Here is a 25,890-nt window from a genome sequence, read left to right on the forward strand (position 1 = left end):
TTTGGGAGGCGGAAACAGGAGGATCACTTGAGCCCAGGAGTTAGAAACCAGCCTGGGCAACAAAGTGAGACTCCGTCTCTATAAAAAAGAAGAAACTTAAAGAAAGAAAAAAAAAAAAGACACTTGAAACAGGAATTGACTTCACATCAGAAAGCAAAGCAATAGTACAACTTAATGTTAAGCTCTCAATAGATATTTTATTTGGCTTCAAGGAAGAGGAATTTAATATCTGAGTATACAAAAATGCATACGAGCAGTTTGAGCAGCCAGCCTGCTGAAGCAGTGCCTTATCAAAAATAACAAAGTTTCAGCTTTGAATCAGTGTCAATTATGTATATGAATAATAAATACAATTACAGGAGTTTTATTGTGTAATAAGAAACCATAATGGAAGTATATATGTGCTTTCAGTTATGAAGTTATGCTTGCCAGCCAGAATTTTTTGAAACAAATATCATTTTTGTCATTGTGATGAATACCTTTATTAATGTTCCACTTTTGACTAAGAAATTCTTGATATCTTTTTACCCCAATGTGCAACTTTCTAGCAGATAGAAACTAGTGTGAAACAGGTAGCCTGTGATTCTTTGAATTGTCACATTGTAAGTATAATTGGCTAACTTCATTTTTCTATCCCAAGCCTACTTAGTTGTACTTCTTAACACTTTAAGGCTATTTAGATCAGAAGAAATCTGGATGTCTAAGGCCAGGCACAGTGGCTTATGCCTGTAATCCTAGCACTTTGGGAGGCCAAGACGGGCAGATCACTTGAGGTCAGGAGTTCGGGACCAGGCTGGCCAACATGTCTCTACTAAAACTACAAAAATTAGCTGAGGGTGGTGGTGCATGCTTGTAATCCCTTGGGAGGCTAAGATGGGAGGATCACTTGAACCTGGGAGGAGGAGGTTGCAGTGAGCCAAGATAATGCCACTGCATTCCAGCCTGGATGACAAAATGAGACACTGTCTCAAAAAAAAAAAAAAAAAAAAAAAAAAAAAAAAAGAAAGGAAAAGAAAAGAAAAGAGAAACTTGGATGTCTGGTGTGGAAATGCTTGTTGTTCGGCTGTAATTAGCAAATGATGAAATATGTAAAAGATTCTCTTGTAGTTGTTAAATGAAGATTTATCTGATATCCCCAAATAACTATTTATTAACATATTGCACATAATTTATTATTGTATGTTTTATTACTATGTATCATTTATATAATGAATTATTAGTTTTATATCCTGAAAACCAAATTTATTCAAATTATCAACATAAGTTATAAAATAGCATTGCTATCTGTAATTGTTGTTTTGAAGGACTCAAGATCACCTTGAAGTTTGCTGATTTGCTAGAAGGATTTCATAAGACCCAGTAGTAGGTTATACTCACCATTATGATTTGTCACAGCAAAAGGTGTAGAGCAAGAGCAACAGGGAAAAAAATGTGCAGAGTTGAAGTTCAGAGAGATCAGGCAAAGACTTCCAAGTCGTCTGTCTGGGATCGCACAGAATTTGTTTTTTCTCTGGCTTATTAACCTTAGAGACATGTGCCAAGAGTCTTTTCCCAGAGAATCCTGATTGAGTCTCAGGGTCTGAGGTTTTTTGGAGGTCTGGTCACGTAGTGACATTTTTCTGTGTAACTGGCCATGGCATTGGAAACTCAGGATCCCAACAATGAAACCCAAGTGTACATCATCAATCTTCATATTTATGCAAAGCAATCCTGATGAACACAGTATGGCACAGTTCACTGTTCAGAGTGTATATAAGAGAATTAATCGTTAACATGACCTTCCAAGGGCAACATTCCTGATAACTAACCAAGTCTCAATTATGGTTCCAAGTTCCCTTGGAGAGATGTGCAAGGAATGAACAACCAGCTCTTCTGTGTTAACTCTTTCTTCACATTTGCTGAAGTGTGCCTTTCAGGTATATTCTTGTTTCATTACAAAAAAAGCTACAAAGCCAGTATGTTTGCTCTCTTGAAATTTTCTTAGTGTTTGCTTATTGAGACTGTTCATTTTGGAAAATGGCACATGATTAGGTAACTTTTTAATAAACTTTCTAGTGTTAAAAACTATTTGATATAATTTTTTAATGATTTCAAACTGAAGGTTTCAGTAATATGTGTAAAAACAGATATAAACGTGTCTCTGATTAGATTTCTCAGACATAATATTTTGTCAGGAAAAAATGTAAAGATATATGTATCACATGTATGTGTATCACATGTCTGTGTTTGTTCGTTTCCACCTGGTGGCATAGAAATAATAAGGTCTACAGTCAGACAACCTGGAGCTTGTCACTTAATAGTGGGTGGGTGCTATGTTAAGTTATTGAACACCTTCGACTTTTCACCTATAAAATAGAGCTAGTGCTAGTAGTTACCACATAGAAATATTAGGAAGAGTAAATGTGTTAATGCATGTAAAGCATTTAGCGCAGAGTCTAATAGGAGTAGTGCTAGCTATCATGACTACCTTATAAATGTAGTTAATAGTTATTGAAGTAATTACCAATTTTATTTGTCAAAAAAGAAAGTCTATTCAGGAAACTACTTGTAGTATATGATAATAGATAAATTGTATCTGTCAGTTTATGATCAATAAAAATCATAATTTATCATTAGATCATTGCTTGTAGGTCTTCTCGATCTATATAAGCATTTAATGATGCACATTTTCCTCTGAGCACTGCTTTGGCTGCATTCCATAAATTTTCGTGTGTTGCATTTTTATTTCATGTAGTTCCTTGTCATTTCCTTTTGGGTCCTGGGTTGTTTAGTTAGTAATTTGTTTAATTTCATAGTATTTGGGGGTTTTGCAAATTTTTTTTATTGATTTTTCATTTAATGCTATTGGATTTAGAAGATATCCTCTGTATGACTTTGTTACTTTTACACAAATTAGATACGTGTTATAAAGCCCCATCTATGGTATATATCTTAGTGAATGTACCATGACACTTTAAAAGAATGTGTATTCTGCTGTTGGGTGTAATGTTTTATAAATGTCAATATAGCATGGTTAATAGTGTAATTTGGATTATTTGTATGTTTACTGATTATTGCCTTTTGCTGTAGTGGTTTTATCTATTACTAAGAGTGGTATGATTGTGAATCTGTTTCTTCCTTTAATTTTATCAGTTTTGCTTCATAGATTTTGACCCTGTATTACATGGTATTTTTTATAATGTATAATTTGTAATCTTGCCATACTTTTATCATTGTAAAATTTCCCTCTTTGTCTCTGTTTTTGATATTAGCATAGTTACAGCAGCGTTTTTATGCTTACTGTTTGCATGTTACTTTTTTCAGCTTTTTACTTTCAGTCTGTGTCTTTGTATTTAAAGTGAATCTGCAAGAGAAAAAAAAATCATATTTCTTGATTTGTTGTTGTGTTATCCCATTTGATAATCTCTACATTTTGATCGGAGTTTTTAGACCGTTTATAGTTAATATAAGTTTTGATAGGATTGTGCTTAGGTCTGCTGTTTTGCTATTTGTTTTCTATTTGTTTCATCTGTTTTCTTTTTTTGTTGCTTTCTGTGTACCTTTCCTGCTTTATTTTGTATCAGTTTTTTTTTAAAGCATTCTGTCTTAATTCCTCTGTTAGCTCTTTAGCGCTCTATCTGTGTGTGTGTGTGTGTGTGTGTGTGTGTGTGTGTGTGTGTGTGTTTATGTGTGTGTGTGTTTTAGGGATTGTTCTAGAGTTTATGTATCTGAATCTTAATTATAGGAACCATGCAATTGTATGTGTACATTTACCTCCTTGATGAAGTTGCTTTCCTTAAATATCACATTCATGTTTTCACATATGTTGCACATATATTACATTGTTTTTAATCTGTATGTTGTAGATCTCTAAATATATTGTTTTTAATTGTTGCCTTACAGAATTTTAAAGAAGTTAAGAACAGAAAAGAGATATACTCTTTAATATTTATCCTTATGTTTACCTTTTCTGGTCCTCTTCCTATGATCCAAGTTGGTATTTCCTTTCAAACTGAAGAATGTCCTTAAGCTCATCTTTACAGTGTAGATCTGCTAGTGATGTATTCTCTTGGTTTTTTAATATCTAAAAAATGTACTTTTGTATCTTTTGTCTCGTTTTTTTCAAGGAGAGTGTCATTGGATATACAATTCTTAAAGGGTTTCTTTTTTTAATTATCAGCACTTTGAATATATTGTTCCAGTGTCGTCTTGCTTCCATAGTTTCTGACCAATAGTCAGCAGTTACTCTTTGCTCCTGTATAACATGTAATTTGTTCTGTTTACTTTCAAAATTTTTCATTATTAGTTTTCAGTATTTGGACTATGATGTGTATAGATTTCTTAATGTTTCTTCTGCTTGAGGTTCATTGAACCTCTTTGATTTGTAAATTAACGTTTTCCACCAAATTGGGGAAGTTTTTGGTTATTATTCAATTTTTTCTTGAGATCTTTGTTTCTTCTCATTTAGGGTTTTGCTAAACTGTTTCTTATTGCACAGGTTTCAGGCATTTTTCATATTTTCTTCTGTTCTTCTTTGTGTCCTATGGACTAGAAAATTTCTATTGATCTAGCATCAATTTCGTTTTTTTGTTTGTTTGTTTGTTTTTGTTTTTTCTTTTGAGGCGGAGTCTCGCTCTGTCGCCCGGACTGGAGTGCAGTGGCCAGATCTCAGCTCACTTCAAGCTCCGCCTCCCGGGTTTACGCCATTCTCCTGCCTCAGCCTCCTGAGTAGCTGGGACTACAGGCGCCCGCCACCTCGCCCGGCTAGTTTTTTGTATTTTTTAGTAGAGACGGGGTTTCACCGTGTTAGCCAGGATGGTCTCAATCTCCTGACCTTGTGATCCACCTGTCTCGGCCTCTCAAAGTGCTGGGATTACAGGCTTGAGCCACCGCGCCTGGCCATCGTTTTGAGTTTTTCCTGCCCCCTCCAATCTGCTTTTATGCCTACTTAGCTAATTTTTATTTTAGTAATTATTTTTTCAGCTCTATTATTTCTATTTTTTTTTGTTTCTTTTTCTCTTTAGAGATGTCCTATTTATGCATTCATTGTTACTATATTTAACTCTTTGAATTTTTTTTTTTTTGAGATGGAGTCTTGCTCTGCCACCTAGGCTGGAGTACAGTGGTACAATCTCGGCTCACTGCAACCTCCGCCTCCTAGGTTCAAGCGATTCTCCTGCCTCATCCTCCCAAGTAGCTGGGACTATAGCCACCCGCCATCACGTCCGGCTAATTTTTGTATTTTTAGTAGAGCTGGGGTTTCACTATGTTGGCTAGGCTGGTCTTGAACTCCTGACCTCATGATCTGCCTGCGTTAGCCACCCAAAGTGTTGGGATTAGAGGCGTGAGCCACTGCTCCTGGCTTTAAACATATTTTTAATAGCTACTTTCAAGTCTTTATCTGCTGAATCTAATCTCTGCTTAGAGTCAGTTTGTATTGACTTATTTTTTGTCCTAAGTTAGTTCCACTTTTCAAAGCTCTGGACCTTAATGATAATATGTTGTAGTGAAACTTTATTTTACATTTGTTTGATGATTTTTGGGATCTTTTAGTTTGGGATTTTATAGATCTTTGGTGTTTGTTATAACCCATTTTCTGTGAAGTCATTATTGTAGAAAGATTTATAAGAATTAGAATTGCATTATTATCTTGGGGTTGGGCCTGGATATTATAAAGTCTAGGCATTATTTTCTTTTTTTTTTTTTTTTGAGACGGAGTCTCACTCTGTTGCCCAGGCTGGAGTGCAGTGGCCGGATCTCAGCTCACTGCAAGCTCTGCCTCCCGGGTTTACGCCATTCTCCTGCCTCAGCCTCCCAATAGCTGGGACTACAGGTGCCCGCCACCTCGCCCGGCTAGTTTTTTGTATTTTTTAGTAGAGACGGGGTTTCACCGTATTAGCCAGGATGGTCTTGATCTCCTGACCCCGTGATCCGCCTGTCTCGGCCTCCCAAAGTGCTGGGATTACAGGCTTGAGCCACCGCGCCCGGCCGGCATTATTTTCTTTAATTTCTCAATTTGAGTTTTGCAGATGAAAACCTTTATCATTTGGAATTGATCTCAGTATAATATATCAAAGTAAATTGTGATTATCGGTTATTAAGCAGTTGTCATGTATCATATATGGCATTAAGCACCTTATATACACATTTGGATTCATCCTCACAATAGCCTCAATGTTCAAATATTGGAAACTGAGATAATTACCCATCTGAATCAGGTAGCTAATAAGTTAGAACTGTTAAGACACACTCAATCTTTTTGACTTCAGGGTCCTGGCTCTTTAGGTTTTTACTGTCTTACCTTCCTTTTCAGTTGCTATCATGTGGTTTTTAAAGGTTTTTCTTATAATCCTAATATTTCTCATGATTTTGGATGATGGGTTACTGGTCAACTTGGCTGTGCATTTAATAGCATAGCAAACCGTATGATTTCATAGTATACCATACCGGTTTTTTTAGGGCAAAAAAATTTAGATTATTTTCTATAACCCAATTCTAGCTTGAATGATTGCCTTTGGTGTTGTGGTGGATTAATATTGCTAATTTAGAGTAGTATTGATAAACATTTTAAATGTCACAAAATGAATAGTGTTTGTATTTAATCTTATTTGCTGTGTGCAACAGATAGCCTAATTTTTTAAAGAAAACATCTTGAATTTCTTTTGAAAATTGTATTTCATATAGTGGATGTTTAACGCATGAGTATCCTGGGGCATTTGTCAGACAAATTCTCTTTATTCGGGTACAGCCTTTTAGGGGTCCTGATTGAACCGGGTTACTCATTAGTCTCATTTTACCTCACTTATCATTTCAGTTTTTAACTTGTATATCTGCCAGAGTTTTCTTTGTAAAATGTATAAGCTTTGTTTTTCAGAGTGGAAAAGCCACTGGCAGTGATTCAGGTGGTGTCATTGATCTCACAATGGATGATGAAGAGAGTGGAGCTTCACAAGGTACTTCAATAGTAATTTGGGATTGGGCCTGGTTTTGATACCTTTTTTTTTTGTCTTAATACAGTACAATATTCTACAAAGACAGATGTTTACGGCATTATGCTTGGTTTATTTGTGTTCTTTTTGTAATGGAAGTTTTTATATTAGAATTTTAAAATTTGGCCAGGTGCAGTGTTTCACACCTGTAATTGCAGTGCTTTGGGAGGCCAAGGCAGGAGGATCGAGGCAAGAGGCCAGGAGTTTGAGACCAGCCTAGGCAACACAGTGAAATCCCATCTTTACAAAAAATTTAAGGATTAGCTGGGTGTGATGGCATGTGTCTGTGGTCCCAGCTACATGGGAGGCTGAGGCAAGAGGATAACTTGAGCCTGGGAGGTTGAGGCTGCTGTGAGCTGTATTTATGCTGCTGTATTCCAGCCTGGGTGACAGAATGAGGCCCTGTCTCAAAAAAAAAAAAAAAAAAAAAATTAAAATAGAATCAACTCTTAAATAAGTATGAACAATCTGTAGAGGAAAACAGCAATTAAGAGAATATTGTAATTTTTGGAGTACCTCTGTTTTTGTATCTCTTATTTCACTTGATCCTTGCAAAAAATCCTGTAATACTCATTTTAGACTTGAGGAAACTTGTTAGCCTTAGAGAAAACAATTCAGACTCATTAAGGGTCTTGGGAATAAAATCCAACTCTTCTGTCTCTACATTAAATGTTCTTTTTCTCTCTCTGTTCATAAACAGAGAGAGTATCTTTCACTGTAGATACTGTATATGTATGTATACATTTAATTTTGGCCATTTGAATTAGTTTCTTTTATCTAGCATTATATAAATAAAAATAGAAGTAATTTTAAAAAGCATTCACATCCAAAATAATGATATTCTGAGTTAGAATATTTAAAAACTGTAAACCATATTCCTAGTTACTCTGCAGTGTTAATAGGTGTTTCATGAATGCAAAGTTCTATGGTTAAATATGCTTGGGAAATGCTGAGTTTAAAGTTAAATTGATTTTTTTATTAATGCAGACTTCTCTGAGCCTGTACTATGCTGATTTATAATGTAAATCTCTAAGAATGATTTAAGATATAAAGTGTTTCTCAAACTTACTTGGCTGCGCAAAATAACGTTCAGCTACATATCTATAAAACTCTGGTGATTATTGCACATGGAAAATATAGTAATAATGTGCTGAATTACTTATTATTATCTTAAAGACATTACTTTTTTAAAAACCCAAATATTTTAAAAGTAGTATTTTGGGGAATCAGTCTAGTTGAGCTTAGGAAAACAAAAGTTAAATAGCTATACAATTGATTATATGACAGTAAAGTTGATTTTGTTATTTAAAACTGAATTGAGAAATGTATGCCATCCTTCATCTGGGTTGAACTCAAGCCAGTATGATTATTCTTTAAAAGTTTCAAATTATCTCTATTTTTTTCACTAATTTTTAATGGACAGCTATGACTGTTATAATGGATCCCTAAAGAAAAAAATAAATACTGGTTTTTGAGAGGACACAGGTAGGCTTAATTCTGGATTAAAAAGTAAAGTCCTAAAAGTTTGTTTTCAGTGCTCTCACCATTTCCCTAGCATCCATGCCTCATGGGGTCTCTCTGTTGCCCCACCTTTGGGTCTGTCTCAAATTCTCACATTCCTAAAGTACACTGTTTTCTAATGGCATTAAAGTATCCATCGTTAACGCCTTGGGTTTTATTTACATGTAGTGTGGAATTCTATGGGACAGAAATTGATGGGGATTATTTTGGATAGAAGGACTTTTGGGTGGTTTCCTGTTTTTAAGAGTTTTTTCTGAGATGCAAATATTTATTTTATAGGCTGTTGAAGACCTTTTTTGAGATTAGTCATTCTTTGTCTATTTTAAAGACTATATAGTGATGATAAGCAACCATCTGTTATCAAAGAACCTAAATAATTGTAGTAATTGAAATTCAAGATCACAGCGAAAACTCATCAGTTTATAGATATTTGTCTAGAAGAGTATTCTTTCTATAGGTATGTAGATTATATATTTGTGCAAATAATGAATTATTCTAGTTGGCATATTGTATTGAATTTACAAGTAAGATTATTTCTGAATTTCTGTAAATGTGAATTAGAATCTGTGATAGAACCACCAGCGAATTACATATGCTCTTAACTCAGTTTTCAAATCAGCAAAAATACACATAAGTAAAATGGAAATAAATTGTTCTCTTAGAGGTAAATGTGACACCCAAGTGGCAAGCAAAAGTAACATTTGTCCATAGAGGAAAGACTTGTATTTCCTAATTTTTTTTCTTGTCAGTCATAATATTTCACTTTTAACTAACAGACCCCAAAAAGCTAAATCACACTCCTGTATCAACCATGAGTTCTTCTCAGCCCGTGTCACGACCTTTGCAACCCATACAACCAGCACCGCCTCTTCAACCATCTGGGGTGCCAACAAGTGGACCATCTCAGACCACCATACACTTACTACCTACAGGTAAATTTGCTGAATCATTGAGTAGAAGCTTTAGTTTACCTGTAGAGAACTATGACTATGGAGTTAAGCAGAAAGATATGACAGAAAATTAAGAATAATTCTTATTGTTAATTTAAGGACTACAATGTGTGTCCTTTTGAAGGCAGTATAACTTAGTTTTACTGACTGTCTTAAGCAGCAGCACTGGTAAAGAATGATTATAAAATATATATTTATTTACTTAACATTATGTAAATAAAAATAGAGGTAATTTTAAAAAGCATTCCCATCCAAAATAATAATATTCTGAGTTAGAATATTTAGAAACTGTAAACCAATTCCTAGTTATTCTGCAGTGTTAATAGGTGTTTCACGAATACAAAGTTTCATGGTTAAATATGTTTGGGAAATGCTGAGTTTAAAGCTAAATTAATTTTTTTCTTAATGCAGGCTTCTCTGAGCCTTTACTATGCTAATTTATAATGTACATCTCCAAGAATGAGTTAAGATAAAAAGTGCTTCTCAAACTTACTTGGCTGCGCAAAATAACATTCACCTAATATCTATAAAACTCTGGTGATTCCTAATGCATATGGAAAATAATATTATTCTGAGTTATATTCTTGACACTAGCCTGGGCAACACAGTGAAACTCCATCTCTACAAAAAATTTTAAAAGTAGCAGATTTGTCATCTGCCACAGCAAATGTTCTGTAAACGGCAGAAATGAGTGTAATTTCTCTGGAAAAGATGGATATAATGACTTGTTCTCAGTGTAACCAAGAAGTTGTAACTGACCGATCAAACAAGTTTTAAATGTGTCTTATCTTGAAATAGCTTTAACTAGTCTAACACTACCACCAGGAATCATATGCTTGCTACCTTTCAAGAAGCTGTAAATTCAAAGTTTTCAAGATTTAGCCTGTATCCCCTAAACTGTTCAGAAGCCAATCAAGATGGTTTGTCTTCTATAAAACAGTCCATTGCTTGAAGATTTATCTGCACAGTTCTTATATAAGTACTCTTCTCATTAAGGAAAACTTTGAATTAAAGTGGGGTTTTATCCAGTAAAATTTACACTTAAAATACCAAATCACTTGTAGGAATCAGGATATTTTCCATAGTGATTTAGCAAACTATTTGTTAATTAATCTTTGAGTTATGAAATTATTGTTGATGCAGCAAATGTGTGGTTGTTTTGTTAGGGACTGTTTAGATTTATTGAATTTCAGGATCCTAGATGCTTATTCAGACTTTCCCATCAGTTAAAATAAATTTTACCTTGTTGGCATTTCCAGGCAAAAGAATGTGCTTGTGTGACTTTATCTGGTGTGTAAATTTTATATTGGTTCTCACATTTCAATACCATTGTTCTATCTAATTAGGCAGTTATAAGTAAATTCAACCTTGGGAGCTGTGTTATCTGTCTTTCTTTATATTTATACAAAGTTATAATGACAGTCATCAAAATTAGATATTTTGGAAGGAAATGTCATTATTCAAACCCGTGGGCAGTATAGATTATGGAATGGGGAGTAAAGAGATGAAGAAATAAGTGTTCTTTCTTGTTAATACTTTCTTCTTTCTTCCCATTTCTGAAGACTCACATCGAAAGTTAGGATCTGTAAAGACCGAAGAGCCCGTAGTAAAGAAACCGTTTTATCTTTGTTATAGCCAGTATTTTCCTCCAAACTGATTTTTTATAGGACCCATGTGTTTCCATATCAAAGTAGATTTATTTTTTATTATATAATTACTGCATGGTCATTTGTAAAATATGATTCTAATTCAGAGAGTTGTTAACAAGAAAGTGTCACTAAAAATCATTATTATAGATACATGCTGTCAGTGAATGTTTATGACTCATTTTTTGATAAATATTTATTAACATTACTCAAGATATTAATGCTTTCTGGAACATACAATAGGAGGAATGCCAGAGTAGAGAAGGGAGAAGTCTGTTTTTTAATGGATTTTATTTACTGTTTTTAAAAAAGATAGATTGGTTCAGCTAAACAAAGTGTTGATTATAATGGTCAAAGAGATAGGTTGGCTCACTTGAAAAATAAATGTGAATTAACAATAGCCAGTCAGTTTCTTTATCTTTGGGAATACAAAGATACTCTTTTGGATTTACACCCCCTTGGTAGAAGGCCTGGAGGGCTTATGATTCTGCTTTGCTAAGAACAAATAAAATTAGGAGGTTTTTCTCTTTTAAATCACTCCTGTGCCATCATACTCTTGATTCTGCACCTTTTAAAAAAATCTTCACATTGCTAATTATCTGGTCAAACCAGAGTGGGAAAGGAGTTGGATGTGGTGGTGGGGTGTTCTTTTCCTGTGAAGCTTGCATTTTAATATTATTAATGTTTATTGGCCCTATCATTTTTATCTTAGAAGACCATAAAAGGAGACTGTTATTTCTGTCTGCTTTATCAGTTAATTAGATTTTATACAAAGATAACTACCATTTAATACTGTTTGCTTAACGTAAATTTACTGTATTCTTAATATCTTTTTCTGCCTTCCATTAGCTCCAACTACCGTGAATGTAACACATCGTCCAGTAACTCAGGTGACCACAAGACTCCCTGTACCAAGAGCTCCTGCAAACCACCAGGTGGTTTATACAACTCTTCCTGCACCACCAGCTCAGGCTCCCTTGCGAGGAACTGTTATGCAGGCTCCTGCTGTTCGGCAGGTCAATCCCCAAAATAGTAAGAGATTTTTCTTGTATATGGCCCCAAGATACATGCAGTTCTCTTCAGCGTTTACTTGGAATGGCATATAATAATGTTAAATTTTGCAAAAATGTCTTAAATGTCATATTAAAAGTATTGTTATAAGTTCAAGAGATCTGTACTACAACATAGAAACTATAGTATAGTTAAAATCAATGTAGTGTATTCTTGAAAATAGCCAATAGAGCAGATTTTAAGTATTGTCACCACACACAAAAAAGGTAAGTATGTGAGATCACGCATATGTCAGTTAGCTAGATTTAGCCATTCTGCAATGTATGCATATTTCAAACATGTTGTATACCATAAATATATATGATTTTTGTCAATTAAAAAATAGTTTTCAAAAAAGAAATGGCAGTATAACCAAAAATAATCTATTATTATTTTTCTTCCCTTAGGAGAGCTAAACAGAGAAAATTTTGTTCATGTGTACTAGTGGATTTGTGCTCTGAGTGTTGTCTTTAATTTAAGTTTATTTATGGCCTGTATTGGTATAGTACACAATTTGATATTGGTATATTCTCTACTCTATTAAGAAACACCTTACCTAATTAGAGTGGGAATGGTCAATTGTGATTTAGCCCAGATGGTGGAAATCATGGTAAAGGATAGCCTTCAATGAGAGTCTTAAAGATATGGAAAGTGGCTGAGAAAAGAAGGGAAAATGTTAAAGAAAGCTTGTAGTTTCCTGTATATATCATATGTTAGTTACATACATATGTTACATATATGTAACGTATGTTACAAATATGACATTTAAAAATTACATATAACCACATATAAGCAGTAGTAGAATATATCATATAAACACAAGCTTATATAAAAGGTATATCTAAACTTTAAAGTAAAGAAAAATAATAAAATGAATTACATATGAACTCTTTATCAGGTTAAGAAGTAGAAATTTTTCAGTATCCTGTGAGTGCTCTTGTATCCCTGTCTTGACTACATCTCTTTTCCTTTCCATCAAAGGTTAACCACTGTTCCTACTTTTCTATTAGTCATTCTGCTTTTCTTTATGATTTTGCCACCAAAATTGATATCATTTAAACGTATTAGGGTTCTCTAGAGGGACAGAACTAACAGGATAAATAGATACATAAAGGGGAGTTTACTAACTATTAACTTACACGATCAAAAGGTCCCTCAATAGGCTGTCTGCAAGCTGAGGAGCAAGGAAAGCCAGACTGAATCCCCAAACTGAAGAATTTGGAGTCCAATATTGAAGGGCAGAAAGCATCTAGCACAGGAGAAAGATGTAGGCTGGAAGGCTAGCCAGTCTCTCCATTTCATGTTTTTCTGTCTGCTTTGTATTCATTGACAGTTGATTAGATTGTGCCCACCAGATTAAAGGTGGATCTGCCTTCCCCAGCCCACTGACTCAAATGTTAATCTCTTTTGGCAACACCTTAATGGACACACCCAGAATCACTATTTTGTATCCTTCCATCAAGTTGACACTCAGTGTTAACCATCACAAGTCCACCCCTTGTCAACTTGAACCCATATACATCTCCTCGGATTATACATATTCTTCAAATAAAGAGAGTAGTAAGGCCATAATTAAACCTAACATAATACAGCTATCCTTTGTACAACCGGAAATGCACCAATCCCCAAGCCAAATACTATTACATAAAATTAACAATACTTAAATGTTGATAGGAAGTCGATAAATCTTATGTCACATGATGAAGGAAAAGGAAATAAAGATATTTTCTTGTACAAGTGTATACATGCACAAACATGTTATTAGCAAAAGAAGGAGGAAATACTCATGACAATTACAGTCCCCGATACTGCAGCTGGTCACATGGTCGTGGCTGGTATTGATGACTACCTTCTTCTACTACCCATTCTGTATTCTCTTTGCCTTCAGCAAGCACTTCAGCTGGTCATGGTTTATTCCTGGTGGAGTGACCCAGTCCTTCATTCCTGAGTATTTTTAGTGCTTCATAGATTGGGGTGTTATAGTTTCCTGTTGACCTTAATCACAGGGCATGGTAATACTAAGAGACACCTTAATGCATCTCCTGTATTCCATGCATACTCTTCCTTACCTCCCTTCTGGAACAGTAGACTGATTTCTTCTTGGTGGTCCGGGACAGTCACTACAGCCAACACTAACTCCCTTGTTAGCCTGTTGACTTAAAGGTAAGAGGAGCCCAAAGTGTCCAGGGGGCAATCTTAAGTTCCAGTTTAATGGAATCCTTGTGTCTCCTGGTGCAAGTGTTCCTCCCTCTGGAACTAAGACCTCTAGGCCAGCAGAACGTAATGTCACAGGAACAGGAAGCAAAAATTTTGCTAGTGGATCCCTAGGGGTAAAGGTGAGTGGTGCCACTTCCACTTACACCCCCTGATTCCTGGACCCGTGAATCCTGGCTGTGGAAGAAACAGCACCATATATATTGGACGCTGATTCATAGCATACACGGCCTTCTGGAGAACTTTGCCCCAGCCCTGCACAGTATTGTCACCTGGTTGGGATTGTAATTGTGACTTCAAAAGGCCATTCCACCGTTCTGTAAATCCAGCTGCTTCAGGACAATGAGGAACATGGTAAGACCAGTGAATTCCATGAGCATGAGCCCACTGCCACACTCCTTTAGCCATAAAATGAGTGCTTGGGTCAGAGGCAGTGCTGTGTGGAATACCATGATGGTGGATAAGGCATTCTGTGAGTCCATGGATAGTAGTCTTGGCAGAAGCATTGTGTGCAGCATAGGCAAACTCATATCTGGAGTAAGTGTCTATTCTAGGGAGGACAAATCTCTTCCCTTTCCATGATAGAAGAGGTCCAATATAATCAACCTGCCACCAGGTAGCTAGCTGATCACTCCAAGGAATGGCATTCCGTATCGAGGGCTCAGTATTGGTCTCTTCTGCTGGCAGTTGGGCACTCAGCAATGTCCATAGTCAGATCAGCCTTGGTAAGTGGAAGTCCATGTTGCTGAGCCCAGGCATCACCTCCAGCACTGCCACCATGGCTACTTTGTTCATGGGCCCTTTGGGCGATGACGGGGTGGCTGTGGATAGAGGCTGAGTGGTGTCCACAGCATGGGTCATCCTATCAACTGGATTATTAATATCCTTCTCTGCTGAGGTCACCCGTTGGTGAGCACTCACAAGGGATACAAATACCTTCACAGTTTTTGACCAAAGAGTCCATGCACATATCTCTTCCCCAAATTTCCTTGTCACCAATTTTCCAATCATAATTCTTCCTAGTCCTTGACCATCCATCTAAACCATTGGTTACAACCCATAAGTATATATAATCGTGCATCTGGCCATCTGTCCTTCCAAGCAAAGTGCACAACCAGGTGTGCTGCTCGAAGTTCTTCCAACTGGGAAGATTCCCCTTCACCGGTGTCCTTCAGGGATGTCCTAGAAAGGGGCTGTAGTGCTGTAGCTGTGCACTTGCCAGTGGTGCCTGCATATGGTGCAGAACCATCTGTGAACCAGGCCCTAGTCATCTGTTCCACCGTCAGGTGATCATAGGGAACCCCCATGTGGCCATCAGTACAGGCTGGGTAAGAGAATGCAGGGTGGCAGGAGTGAAGACATGGGCATTGAGCCACTTCCTCATGTAAATTACTTGTGCCTTCGGCACCTGCTCGAACCCAATCACATATATACCACTTTCATTTGATGCATGACCTACTTTATGGCTAAGTGGATCAGAAAGCACCCAGTTCATGATAGTCAGCTCAGGTCACATGGGACTTGATGACCCACAGTCAAATGTTCAGTTTCCACCAAAGCCCAGTTAACAGGCCAAGAGCTGTCTCTCAAAAAGAGAGTAGTTACCTGCAAAAGATGGCAGGGCCTTGCTCTAAAATCCTGGAGGCCTCTGTTGTGATTCACCTATGGGGTCCTGCCAAAGGCTCTAACAGCATCCCTCTCTGCCCCTCACACCTCAAGCACCATTGAATCTGCTGGTCATATGGCCCAAGTGGCAGAACACCTTGCCCAATAGCCTGGACCTGTTGCAGAGCCTTTTCCTATTCTGAACCACACTCAAAACTGGCAGCCTTTCAGTACACTCAATAAATGGGCTGGAGTAACACACCCAAATGAGGAATGTGTTGCCCCCAAAATCCAAATAGGTCCACTAGACGTTGTGCTTGTTTCTTGGTTGTAGCAAGGGCCAAATGCAGCAACTAATCTTTGCCTTAACAGGAATGTGTTGACAGGCCCCACATCACTGGACCCCTAGAAATTTTACTGAGGTAGAAGTTCCCTGAATTTTGTCGGATTTATTTCCCATCCTCTGGCACACAAATGTCTCACCAGTAAGTTCAGTGTTTTTGCTACTTCTTGCTCACTTGATCCAATCAGAATAATGTCATCAATGTAATGGACCAGTGTGATATCTTGCAGGAGCAAAAACTGATCAAGGTCTCTCTGAATAAGATTATGACACACAGCTGGAGAGTTGATAGACCCCTGAGGTAAGACAGTGAAGGTATATTGTCATCTTTGCCCACTGAAGGCGAATTGCTTCTGGTGGTCCTTTGGACAGGAATGGAGAAAAAGGATTTGCCGAGTCAATGGCTGCACTCCAGGTACTAGGAGATGTGTTAATTTTCTCAAGGAATGAAACCGCATCTGATACAGCAGCTGCGATTAGAGTCACCACTTGATTAAGCTTATGATAATCCACTGCCGTTCTTCAAGATCCATCTGTCTTCTGCATAGGCCAAATGGGAGAATTGAATGGGGACATGGTGGCAAGCACCGCCTCTGCATCTTTCAAGTCCTTGATGGTGGCACTAATCTCCTCAGTACCTCCAGAGATGGGATATAGTTTTTGATTTACTGTTTTTTAGAGGCATCTCTAATGGCTTCCAGTTGACCTTTCCCACCATAGTTGCCCTTACCCTGCCAGTCAAGGAGCCAATGTGGTGGATCTGCCAGCTGCTAAGTATGTCAATGCCGATTATGCATTTTGGCACTGGGGAAATGACCACAGGATGAATCTAGGGACCCACTGGACCCACTATAAGTGAGACCTGAGATAAAACTCCATTAATTATCTGACCTCCATAAGCCCCTACTTTAACTGGAGGACCACTGTGATGCTTTAGGTCTCCTGGAATCAGTGTCTGCTCAGAACCAGTGTCCAGTAGTGCCTGAAATGTCTGATCATTTCCCTTTCCCCAATGCACAGTTACCCTGGTAAAATGCCAGAGGTCTCCTGTGGGAAGGATGGGAGAAAGATTCACTGCATAAGTTGTCAGGAATGTAGTGGGATCCTTCCTCAAGGGAACTCAGCCTCGCCTTCGTTCAAGGGGTTCTTGGTCTGTAAACTGACTCAAGTCTAGAACTTGAGGGGTCGTCATTCTCTGTTTTTATTCTTCAATTTAGTCTTTCGTTCCATCGACCTAGAAGTTTTCTGGTTGTATAAATTAGGAATGCAGTAGGCTTCCATCAGTTTCACCTCTAGGAACACTGTGATTAATTAGCCAATGCCAGAGCTCTATCCAAGTCAGACTCTTCTGATTGCCACTTTGCCTGTGCTGTCCATTATGGTAGCTACGCCAACCTTGCCTTGGACACTTGAGTGCCACCACTTGGCCCCTGTCAACTTAGGATCCAGTTATTCCCATTGTATTTACATTTTGTGGTTGAGTGACTGCAGTTCCCACTGTTAGATCTGACATACAGAGATGAGCAGTTAGAGGGCTCTTCAAAGATACAGGTGCTGCCCTCACAAATCTATTTCTCAAGGCATTGGTCAAGGGTATATCTTCTGGACCTTCCCAGCTGGGATGACTAACTCTAAAGTGACTGATGATAAAGTTCACTCTGTCATCCCAATCTCCTTAGTCTTTGGATCCCTTCCTCTACATTAACCAAGGGAGATCAGTCATTTCCAGCTCACTCACATGTGCCATCTTTTAATCCTTATTTCAACTAAGCAAATAATCTATTAGAACCTTTTATTTTTTAACTCCCTGAGCTAACCTGAAATGCAGAGTCCCTACTTAGTGGGCCCAAATCAAGAAATTCAGCCTGATCCAACTTTGTTCCTTCCACCGTAATCTCATACCCTTAATATCCATCCCCATGTCTGTTCTCCGGATTTCTGATCATGTAAATTAGAGAACTCAAAACAGTTGTCTTTGAGTGTAGCCTACCTCCTCATAGGTCAACTCTCAAGCTCACCTCTAGGGGCCCACCAGTACTTTAGTCTAGTTATAGGTCTAGAAGCAAAGAGAGGTGTTTGGAGTGGCTCCTGAGAAGACTCAACATTGTCTTGCCTGGCAACTGCCTCAGAGGAGGCCATCACTGTTGCCTCACATAGCACAGGCTTTATTTCCTCAGACAAAGTTGGAAAGACTGATGGCAGCATGGGTCAGGGAGGGTATGTTGATGGCAGCTTGGGTCAGGGAGGGTATGTTGCCCCCACTGGGTGTAGGGAAGCTGTTCCAATCAATGCCCTCACTTTAGCTGTAAACACCTGGTGAGCCTGTGCATGCCTCTTTTGTTGTAGATTAGCCAGTTGCATGATAAGAGCTTGTGTCTGTTTTTCTACAATTTCAGCTCTTTCTCTATAGGAGATAACTGTCTCTCTCACTCAGGGCAATCTTAGCAGATTTCAGGGTCAGTATTTGCTTCAGAAGCCAGGAGACTGAATCCCTGAGTTCATCATTTTCTTTGTTTTTCTTTTCTTTTCTTTTTTTTTTTTTTTTTTTTTTTTGAGACGGAGTCTCACTCTGTCGCCCAGGCTGGAGTGCAGTGATGTGATCTCGGCTCACTGCCAAGTTCCGCCTCCCGGGTTCACGTCATTCTTCTGCCTCAGCCTCCTGAGTAGCTTGGACTACAGGCGCCCGCCACCACGACCGGCTAATTTTTTTGCATTTTTGGTAGAGAAGGGGTGTCACCGTGTGGGCCAGGATCTCCTGACCTCGTGATCCACCCGCCTTGGCCTCCCAAAGTGCTGGGATTACAGGCGTGAGCCACTGCGCCCAGCCCATCATTTTCTTTTATCACTTTGTCCACTGAACTTAGGAGGAACCGACCAGTTTCATTATGTTCCTTGGTTCTCCACACATGGTCCAAGGTACCATGTATAGAGTCACTAAACTCCTTGCCTCTCACAAGCGGCAATTCAGGAGTGTCAAATGCATTTATTTTGCATAACTCTAAACAGTTCACACCAGGTGCTATCAGTGTTCTTTATACTATTAGAAGTAGAGTCCATAGCATTTGTGGGTCTAATCATATTAAGCAGCCAACTCCAGAAACCCCAAAACCAACGAAAGAACTCCATCCTTCATATTCGGTTCTTCTAGACCCCCAATCCTGGTACCAAAATCTGAATTAGTCAGGGTTCTCTAAAGGGACAGAACTAATAAGACACACACATAGCCTATTAATTTATAGATATAGTACATATTTTATATATATCTATAAAGAGTAGTTTATTAAATGTTAACACTATCACAAGATCCCACAATAGTCTGTCTGCAAACTTAGGAGCAAGGAAAGCCAGTCTGACACCCAAAACTGAGGAACCTGGAGACCAGTGTTTCAGGGTAGGAAGCATCCAGCAGGGGAGAAAAATGTAGGCCTGGGAGCCTAGACCAGTCTCTTCATTTCATGTTTTTTTTGCGTGCTTTTTACTTGCTGACAGCTGATTAGATTGTGACCACCGCATTAAGGGTGGATCTGCCTTCCCCCACCCACTGACTCAAATGTTAATCTCTTTTGACAACACACTTACAGACACACCCAGGATTAATACTTTGTGTCTTTCAATCCAATCAAGTGACACTTTGTATTAACTCTGTCACAAGTCTACCCTTCGTCAACTTGAATCCATATACATCTCCTAATATCATACACAGTCTTCAAATAGAGTAATAAGGCCATACTTACACCTAATATAATAGTTATCCTTCGTAGAACTGGAAACGCACCAATCTCCAAGCCAAATACTGTGACGTAAAGTTAACAATTTTTAAATGTTGATAGGAAGTCAATAAATCTTATGTCACATGATGAAGGAAAAGGAAATAAAGATATTTTGTTCGTACAAGTGCATATATGCACAAACATGTTTTAGCAAAAGAAGGAGGAAATACTCATGACAATTACAGTCCGCATTTCTGCAACTGGCCACATGGTCATAGCTGGTATTGATGACTGCCTTTTTCTACTACCCATTCTGTAGTCTTTGCATTCAGCAAGCACCTCAGCTAGTTGTGGTTTCATTCCTGGTAGAGTGACCCAATCCTTCATTCCTGAGGGGTCTGGGCCATTTTTATTGCTGCCTGGATTGGGTTGTTACAGTTTCCTGTTGACCTTAATCACAGGGCATGGTAATACTAAGACACGCCTTAATGGATCTCCTGTATTCAATGTATACTCTTCCTTACCTCCGTTGTGGAACAGTAGACTGATTTCTTCTTGGTAGTAGTCTGGTATAGTCACCACAACCAACACTAACTCTCTTGTTAGCCTGTTGACTTAAAGGTAAGAGGAGCCCAAAGTATCCAGGTGGCAATCTTAAGTTCCAGTTTAATGGAATCCTTGTGTCTCCTGGTGCGAGCGTTCCTCCCTCTGGAACTAAGACCTCTAGGTCAGCAGAACGTAATATCGCAGGAAAAGGAAGCAAAAATTTTGCTAGTGGATCCCTAAGGGTGAAGGTGAGTGGTTCCACTTCCACTTCACCTGCTGATTCCTGGACCCATGAATCCTGGCTATTGGAGAAACAGCACCAATATTGGACGCTGATTCAGAGCATACGTAGCCTTCTGGAGAATTTTGCCACAGACTTGCAAAGTATTGTCACCTTGTTGGCGTTCTAATTGTGACTTCAAAAGGCCATTCCACCGTTCTGTAAATCCAGCTGCTTCAGGACAATGAGAAACATGGTAAGACCAGTGAATTCCATGAGCATGAGCCCACTGCTGCACTTAGCCATAGATTGCCTTGGTCAGAGGCAGTGCTGTGTGGAATACCATGATGGTGGATAAGGCATTCTGTGAGTCCATGGATAGTAGTCTTGGCAGAAGCATTGTGTGCAGCATAGGCAAATCCATATCTGGAGTAAGTGTCTATTCCAGGGAGGATAAACCTCTTCCCTTTCCATGATGAAAGAGGTCCAATATAATCAACTTCCCACCGGGTAGCCAGCTGATCACCCCGAGGAATGGCATGCCGTATCGAGGGCTTAGTGTTGGTCTCTTCTGCTGGCAGATTGGGTACTCGACAGTAACCATAGCCACGTCAGCCTTGGTAAGTGGACGTCCATGTTGCTGTGCCCAGGCATCACCTCCAGCACTGCCACCATGGCTACTTTGTTCATGAGCCTATTGGGCGATGACAAGGGTGGCTGCGGATAGAGGCTGAGTGGTGTCCACAGAACGGGTCATCCTATCGACTTGATTATTAATCTCTTCTGCTGAGGTCACCCGTTGGTGAGCATTCACAGGGGATACAAATATCTTCACAGTTTCTGACCACTTAAAAAGGTCCATGCACATATATCTTCCCCAAATTTCTTTGTTCACCAATTTTGTAATCATGCTTCTTCCAAGTCCCTGATCATCCAGCCAAACCATTGGCTACAGCCCATGAATCTATATAATCACACATCTAACCATTTCTCCTTCTAAGCAAATCATACAACCTGGTGCACTGCTCAAGGTTCTGCCCACTGAGAAGATGTTCTTTCACTGCTATCCTTCAGGGATGTCCTAGAAAGGGGTTGTAGTGCTGCTTCTGTGCACTTTGCTGTGGTGCCTGCATATGGTGCAGAACCATCTGTAAACCAGACCCTAGTCATCTGTTCCACTGTCAGGTGATCATAGGGACTCCCCATGAGGCCATCTGTGCAGGCTGGGTAAGAGAATGCAGGGTGGCAGGAGTGGAGACATGGGCATTTGAGCCACTTCTGCATGTAAATTACTTGTGCCTTCAGCACCTGCTGGAACCCAATCACATGTATACCACTTCCATTTGATGCATGACCACTTTATGGCTAAATGGGTCAGAAAGCACCCAGTTCATGATAGTCAGCTCAGGTCACATGGTGACTTGATGACCCACAGTCAAATGTTCAGTTTCCACCAAAGCCCAGTTAACAGGCCAAGAGCTGTCTCTCAAAAGGAGAGTAGTTACCTGCAAAAGATGGCAGTGCCTTGTTCCAAAAACCTGGAGGCCTCCGCTGTGATTCACCTATGGGGTCCTGCCAAAGGCTCTAACAGCATCCCTCTCTGCCCCTCACACCTCAAGCACCATTGAATCTGCTGGTCATATGGCCCATGTGGCAGAACAGCTTGCCCAGTAGCCTGAACCTGTTGCAGAGCCTTCTCCTGTTCTAGACTGCACTCAGAACTGGCAGCCTTTCAGATCACTCGATAAATGGGCTGGAGTAACACACCCAAATGAGGAATGTGTTGCCCCCAAAATCCAAATAGGTCCACTAGACGTTGTGCTTGTTTCTTGGTTGTAGGAAGGGCCAAATGCAGCAACTAATCTTTGCCTTAACAGGAATGTGTTGACAGGCCCCACATCACTGGACCCCTAGAAATTTTACTGAGGTAGAAGTTCCCTGAATTTAGTCAGATTTATTTCCCATCCTCTGACACACAAATGTCTCACCAATAAGTTCAGTGTTTTTGGTGCTACTTGCTCACTTGATCCAATCAGAATAATGTCATCAATGTAATGGACCAGTGCGATATCTTGCAGGAGCAAAAACTGATCAGAGTCTCTCTGAATAAGATTATGACACACAGCTGGAGAGTTGATAGACCCCTGAGGTAAGACAGTGAAGGTATATTGTCATCTATGCCCACTGAAGGCAAATTGCTTCTGGTGGTCCTTGTGGACAGGAATGGAGAAAAAGGATTTGCCAAGTCAATGGCTGCATTCCAGGTACTAGGAGATGTGTTAATTTTATCAAGGAATGAAACCGCATCTGATACAGCAGCTGCGATTAGAGTCACCACTTGATTAAGCTTATGATAATCCACTGCCGTTCTTCAAGATCCATCTGTCTTCTGCATAGGCCGAATGGGAGAATTGAAGGGACATGGTGGCAAGCACCGCCTCTGCATCTTTCAAGTCCTTGATGGTGGCACTAATCTCCTCAGTACCTCCAGGGATGGATAGTTTTTGATTTACTATTTTTTAGAGGCAGCTCTAATGGCTTCCAACTGACCTTTCCCACCATAGTTGCCCTCACCCTACTAGTCAAGGAGCCAATGTAGTGGTTCTGCCAGCTACTAAGTATGTTGATGCCAATTATGCATTTTGGCACTGGGGAAATGACCACAGGATGAATCCAGGGACCCACTGGACCCACTGTAAGTGAGACCTGAGATAAAACTGCATTAATTATCTGACCTCCATAAGCCCCTACTTTAACTGGAGGACCACAATGATGCTTTGGGTCCCCTGGAATCAAGGCTCAGAACTAGTGTCCAGTAGTGCCTGAAATGTCTGATCATTACCCTCTCCCTAGTGCACAGTTACCCTGGTAAAAGGCCAGAGATCTCCTTGGGGAAGGATGGGAGAAAGATTCACTGCATAAATTGTTGGGAATGTAGTGGGGTCATTCCTCAAGGGCATCAGGCCTCCCCTTCATTCAAGGGGTTCTTGGTCTGTAAACTGGCTCAAGTCTAGAAATTCATTGAGGGGTCGTCATTCTGTTTTTATTATTCAATTTAGTCTTTTGTCCATTTGACCTAGAAACTTTCTGGTTGTATAAATTAAGTAGGAATGCAGTAGGCTTCCTATCAGTTTCACCTCCAGGAACACTGTGATTAATTAGCCAATGCCAGAGCGCTATCCAAGTCAGACTCTTCTGATTGCCACTTTGCCTCTGCTGTCCGTTGTGGTAGCTATGCCCACCTTGTCTTTGACACTTGAGTGTCGCCACTTGGCCCTTGCCACCTAGGGATCCAATTATTTCCATTATATTTAAATTTTGTAGTTGAGTGACTGCAGTTCCCACTGTTAGATCTGACATACAGAGTCGAGCAATTAGAGGGCTCTTCAAAGATACAGATGCTGCCCTCACAAATCTATTTCTCAAGGCATTGGTCAAGGGTATATCTTCTGGACCCTCCCAGCTGGGATGACTAGCTCTAAAGTGACTGATTCACCCCACCATCCCACCCTCCTTAGTCTTTGGATCCCTTCCTCTACATTAACCAAGGGAGATCAGTCATTTCCAGCTCACTCACCGTGTGCCATCCTTTAATCCTTATTTCAACCATGCAAATAACCTATTAGAACCTTTTCTTAACTCCCTGAGCTGCAACCTGAAATGCAGAGTCCCTACTTAGTGGGCCCAAATCAAGAAATTCAGCCTGATCCAACTTTGTTCCTTCCACCATAATCTCATACCCATAATATTCATCCCTATGCCTGTTCTCCAGATTTCTGTATATATGAATTAGAGAACTCGAAACGGTTCTCTTTGAGTGTAGCATACATCCTCATAGGTCACACTCCCAGCCTCACCTCTAGGGGCCCCCCAGTACTTTAGTTATAGGTCTGGAAACAAAGAGAGGTGTTTGGAGTGGCTCCTGAGAAGAATCAACATTGGCTTGCCTGGGAACTGCCTCAGGGGAAGCCTTCACTGTTGCCTCACATAGCACAGGCTTTATTTCCTCAGACAAAGTTGGAAAGACTGATGGCAGCATGGGTCAGGGAGTGGACGTTGCCACTACTGGGAATGGGGAAGCTGTTCTTTCTGGCAGAAAAGTTTCATCAGAGTTTACAGACTCAGTGTCCCCAGCTTCATCTGGGTCCTTCCACGCACCCCCATTCAAAGTTTCAGGGTCCCATTCTTTTCCAGTCAGTGCCCTCACTTTAACAGTAGACACCTGGCAAGACTGTGCATGTATCTTTCATTGCAGGTCAGACACTCGCATGATAAGAGCTTATGTCTGTTTTTCCACAACTTGAGCTCTTTCTCTACAGGAGATAAGACTCTGATTCAGGGCAATCTTAGCAGTTTTGAGCCTTAGTATCTTCTTCTGAAGCTTAGAGACAGAATCCCTGAGTTCATCATTTTCTTTCATCACCTTGTCCACTGCACTTAGGAGCAACTGACCAGCTTCATTATGTTCCTTGGTTCTCCACATATGGTCCAAAGTATTATGTATAGAGTCACTAAACTCCTAGCTTCTCACAAGCTGTGAATCAGGAGTGTCAAATGCATTTATTTTGCATAACTCTGTAAACAGTTCACACCAGGGACTGTCAGTGTTCTCTATACTATTAGAAATAGAGTTTTTAACATTTTTGGGTCTAATCACATTAAGCAGCCAACTCCAGAAACCCCAAAACCAATGAAAGAACTCCATCCTTAATATCCTGTTCCTCTGGATCCCACTCCTGGTACCAAAATCTGAATTAGGGTTCTCTAGAGGTACAGAGCTAATAGAATATATATATTTGTGTGTGTGTGTATATATATGTATATATACACATATATGTATCCTATATATAATATTCATATAGTATATACTATATGTAAACTAATAGGATATATATTTTATATATTATGTATTAAACTAATAGGGTATATTCATAAAATATATACTACATATAAACTTAATAGTATATATCCACTTTATATCCTACTTTATATATACAGTGTATCTTTTAATTATATATAAATATTAAATATATGTAAAATGCATACTTTATAGTAAATGTTTGTATATATAAAGGGGAGTTTATTAAGTATTAATTTACACAATCAGAAGGTCCCAC

General features: G+C 39.2%; 1 protein-coding gene across 6 annotated transcripts in view; it reads left to right on the forward strand.

Moving 5' to 3' along the window:
* ATF7IP (activating transcription factor 7 interacting protein) overlaps positions 1–25,890 on the forward strand; it is a 139,598-nt gene that overhangs the window by 105,265 nt on the left and 8,443 nt on the right. For all 6 annotated transcript variants that reach the window (XM_010368455.2, XM_010368456.2, XM_010368454.2 and 3 more), the window contains exons 11-13: positions 6,854–6,932; positions 9,266–9,421; positions 11,935–12,117. In XM_010368455.2, the coding sequence (XP_010366757.1) occupies positions 6,854–6,932; positions 9,266–9,421; positions 11,935–12,117 (418 nt within the window). The remainder of the gene's footprint in view (positions 1–6,853; positions 6,933–9,265; positions 9,422–11,934; positions 12,118–25,890) is intronic.

The sequence above is a fragment of the Rhinopithecus roxellana genome, chromosome 10, assembly GCF_007565055.1.
Source record: "Rhinopithecus roxellana isolate Shanxi Qingling chromosome 10, ASM756505v1, whole genome shotgun sequence".
NCBI lineage: Eukaryota > Metazoa > Chordata > Mammalia > Primates > Cercopithecidae > Rhinopithecus > Rhinopithecus roxellana.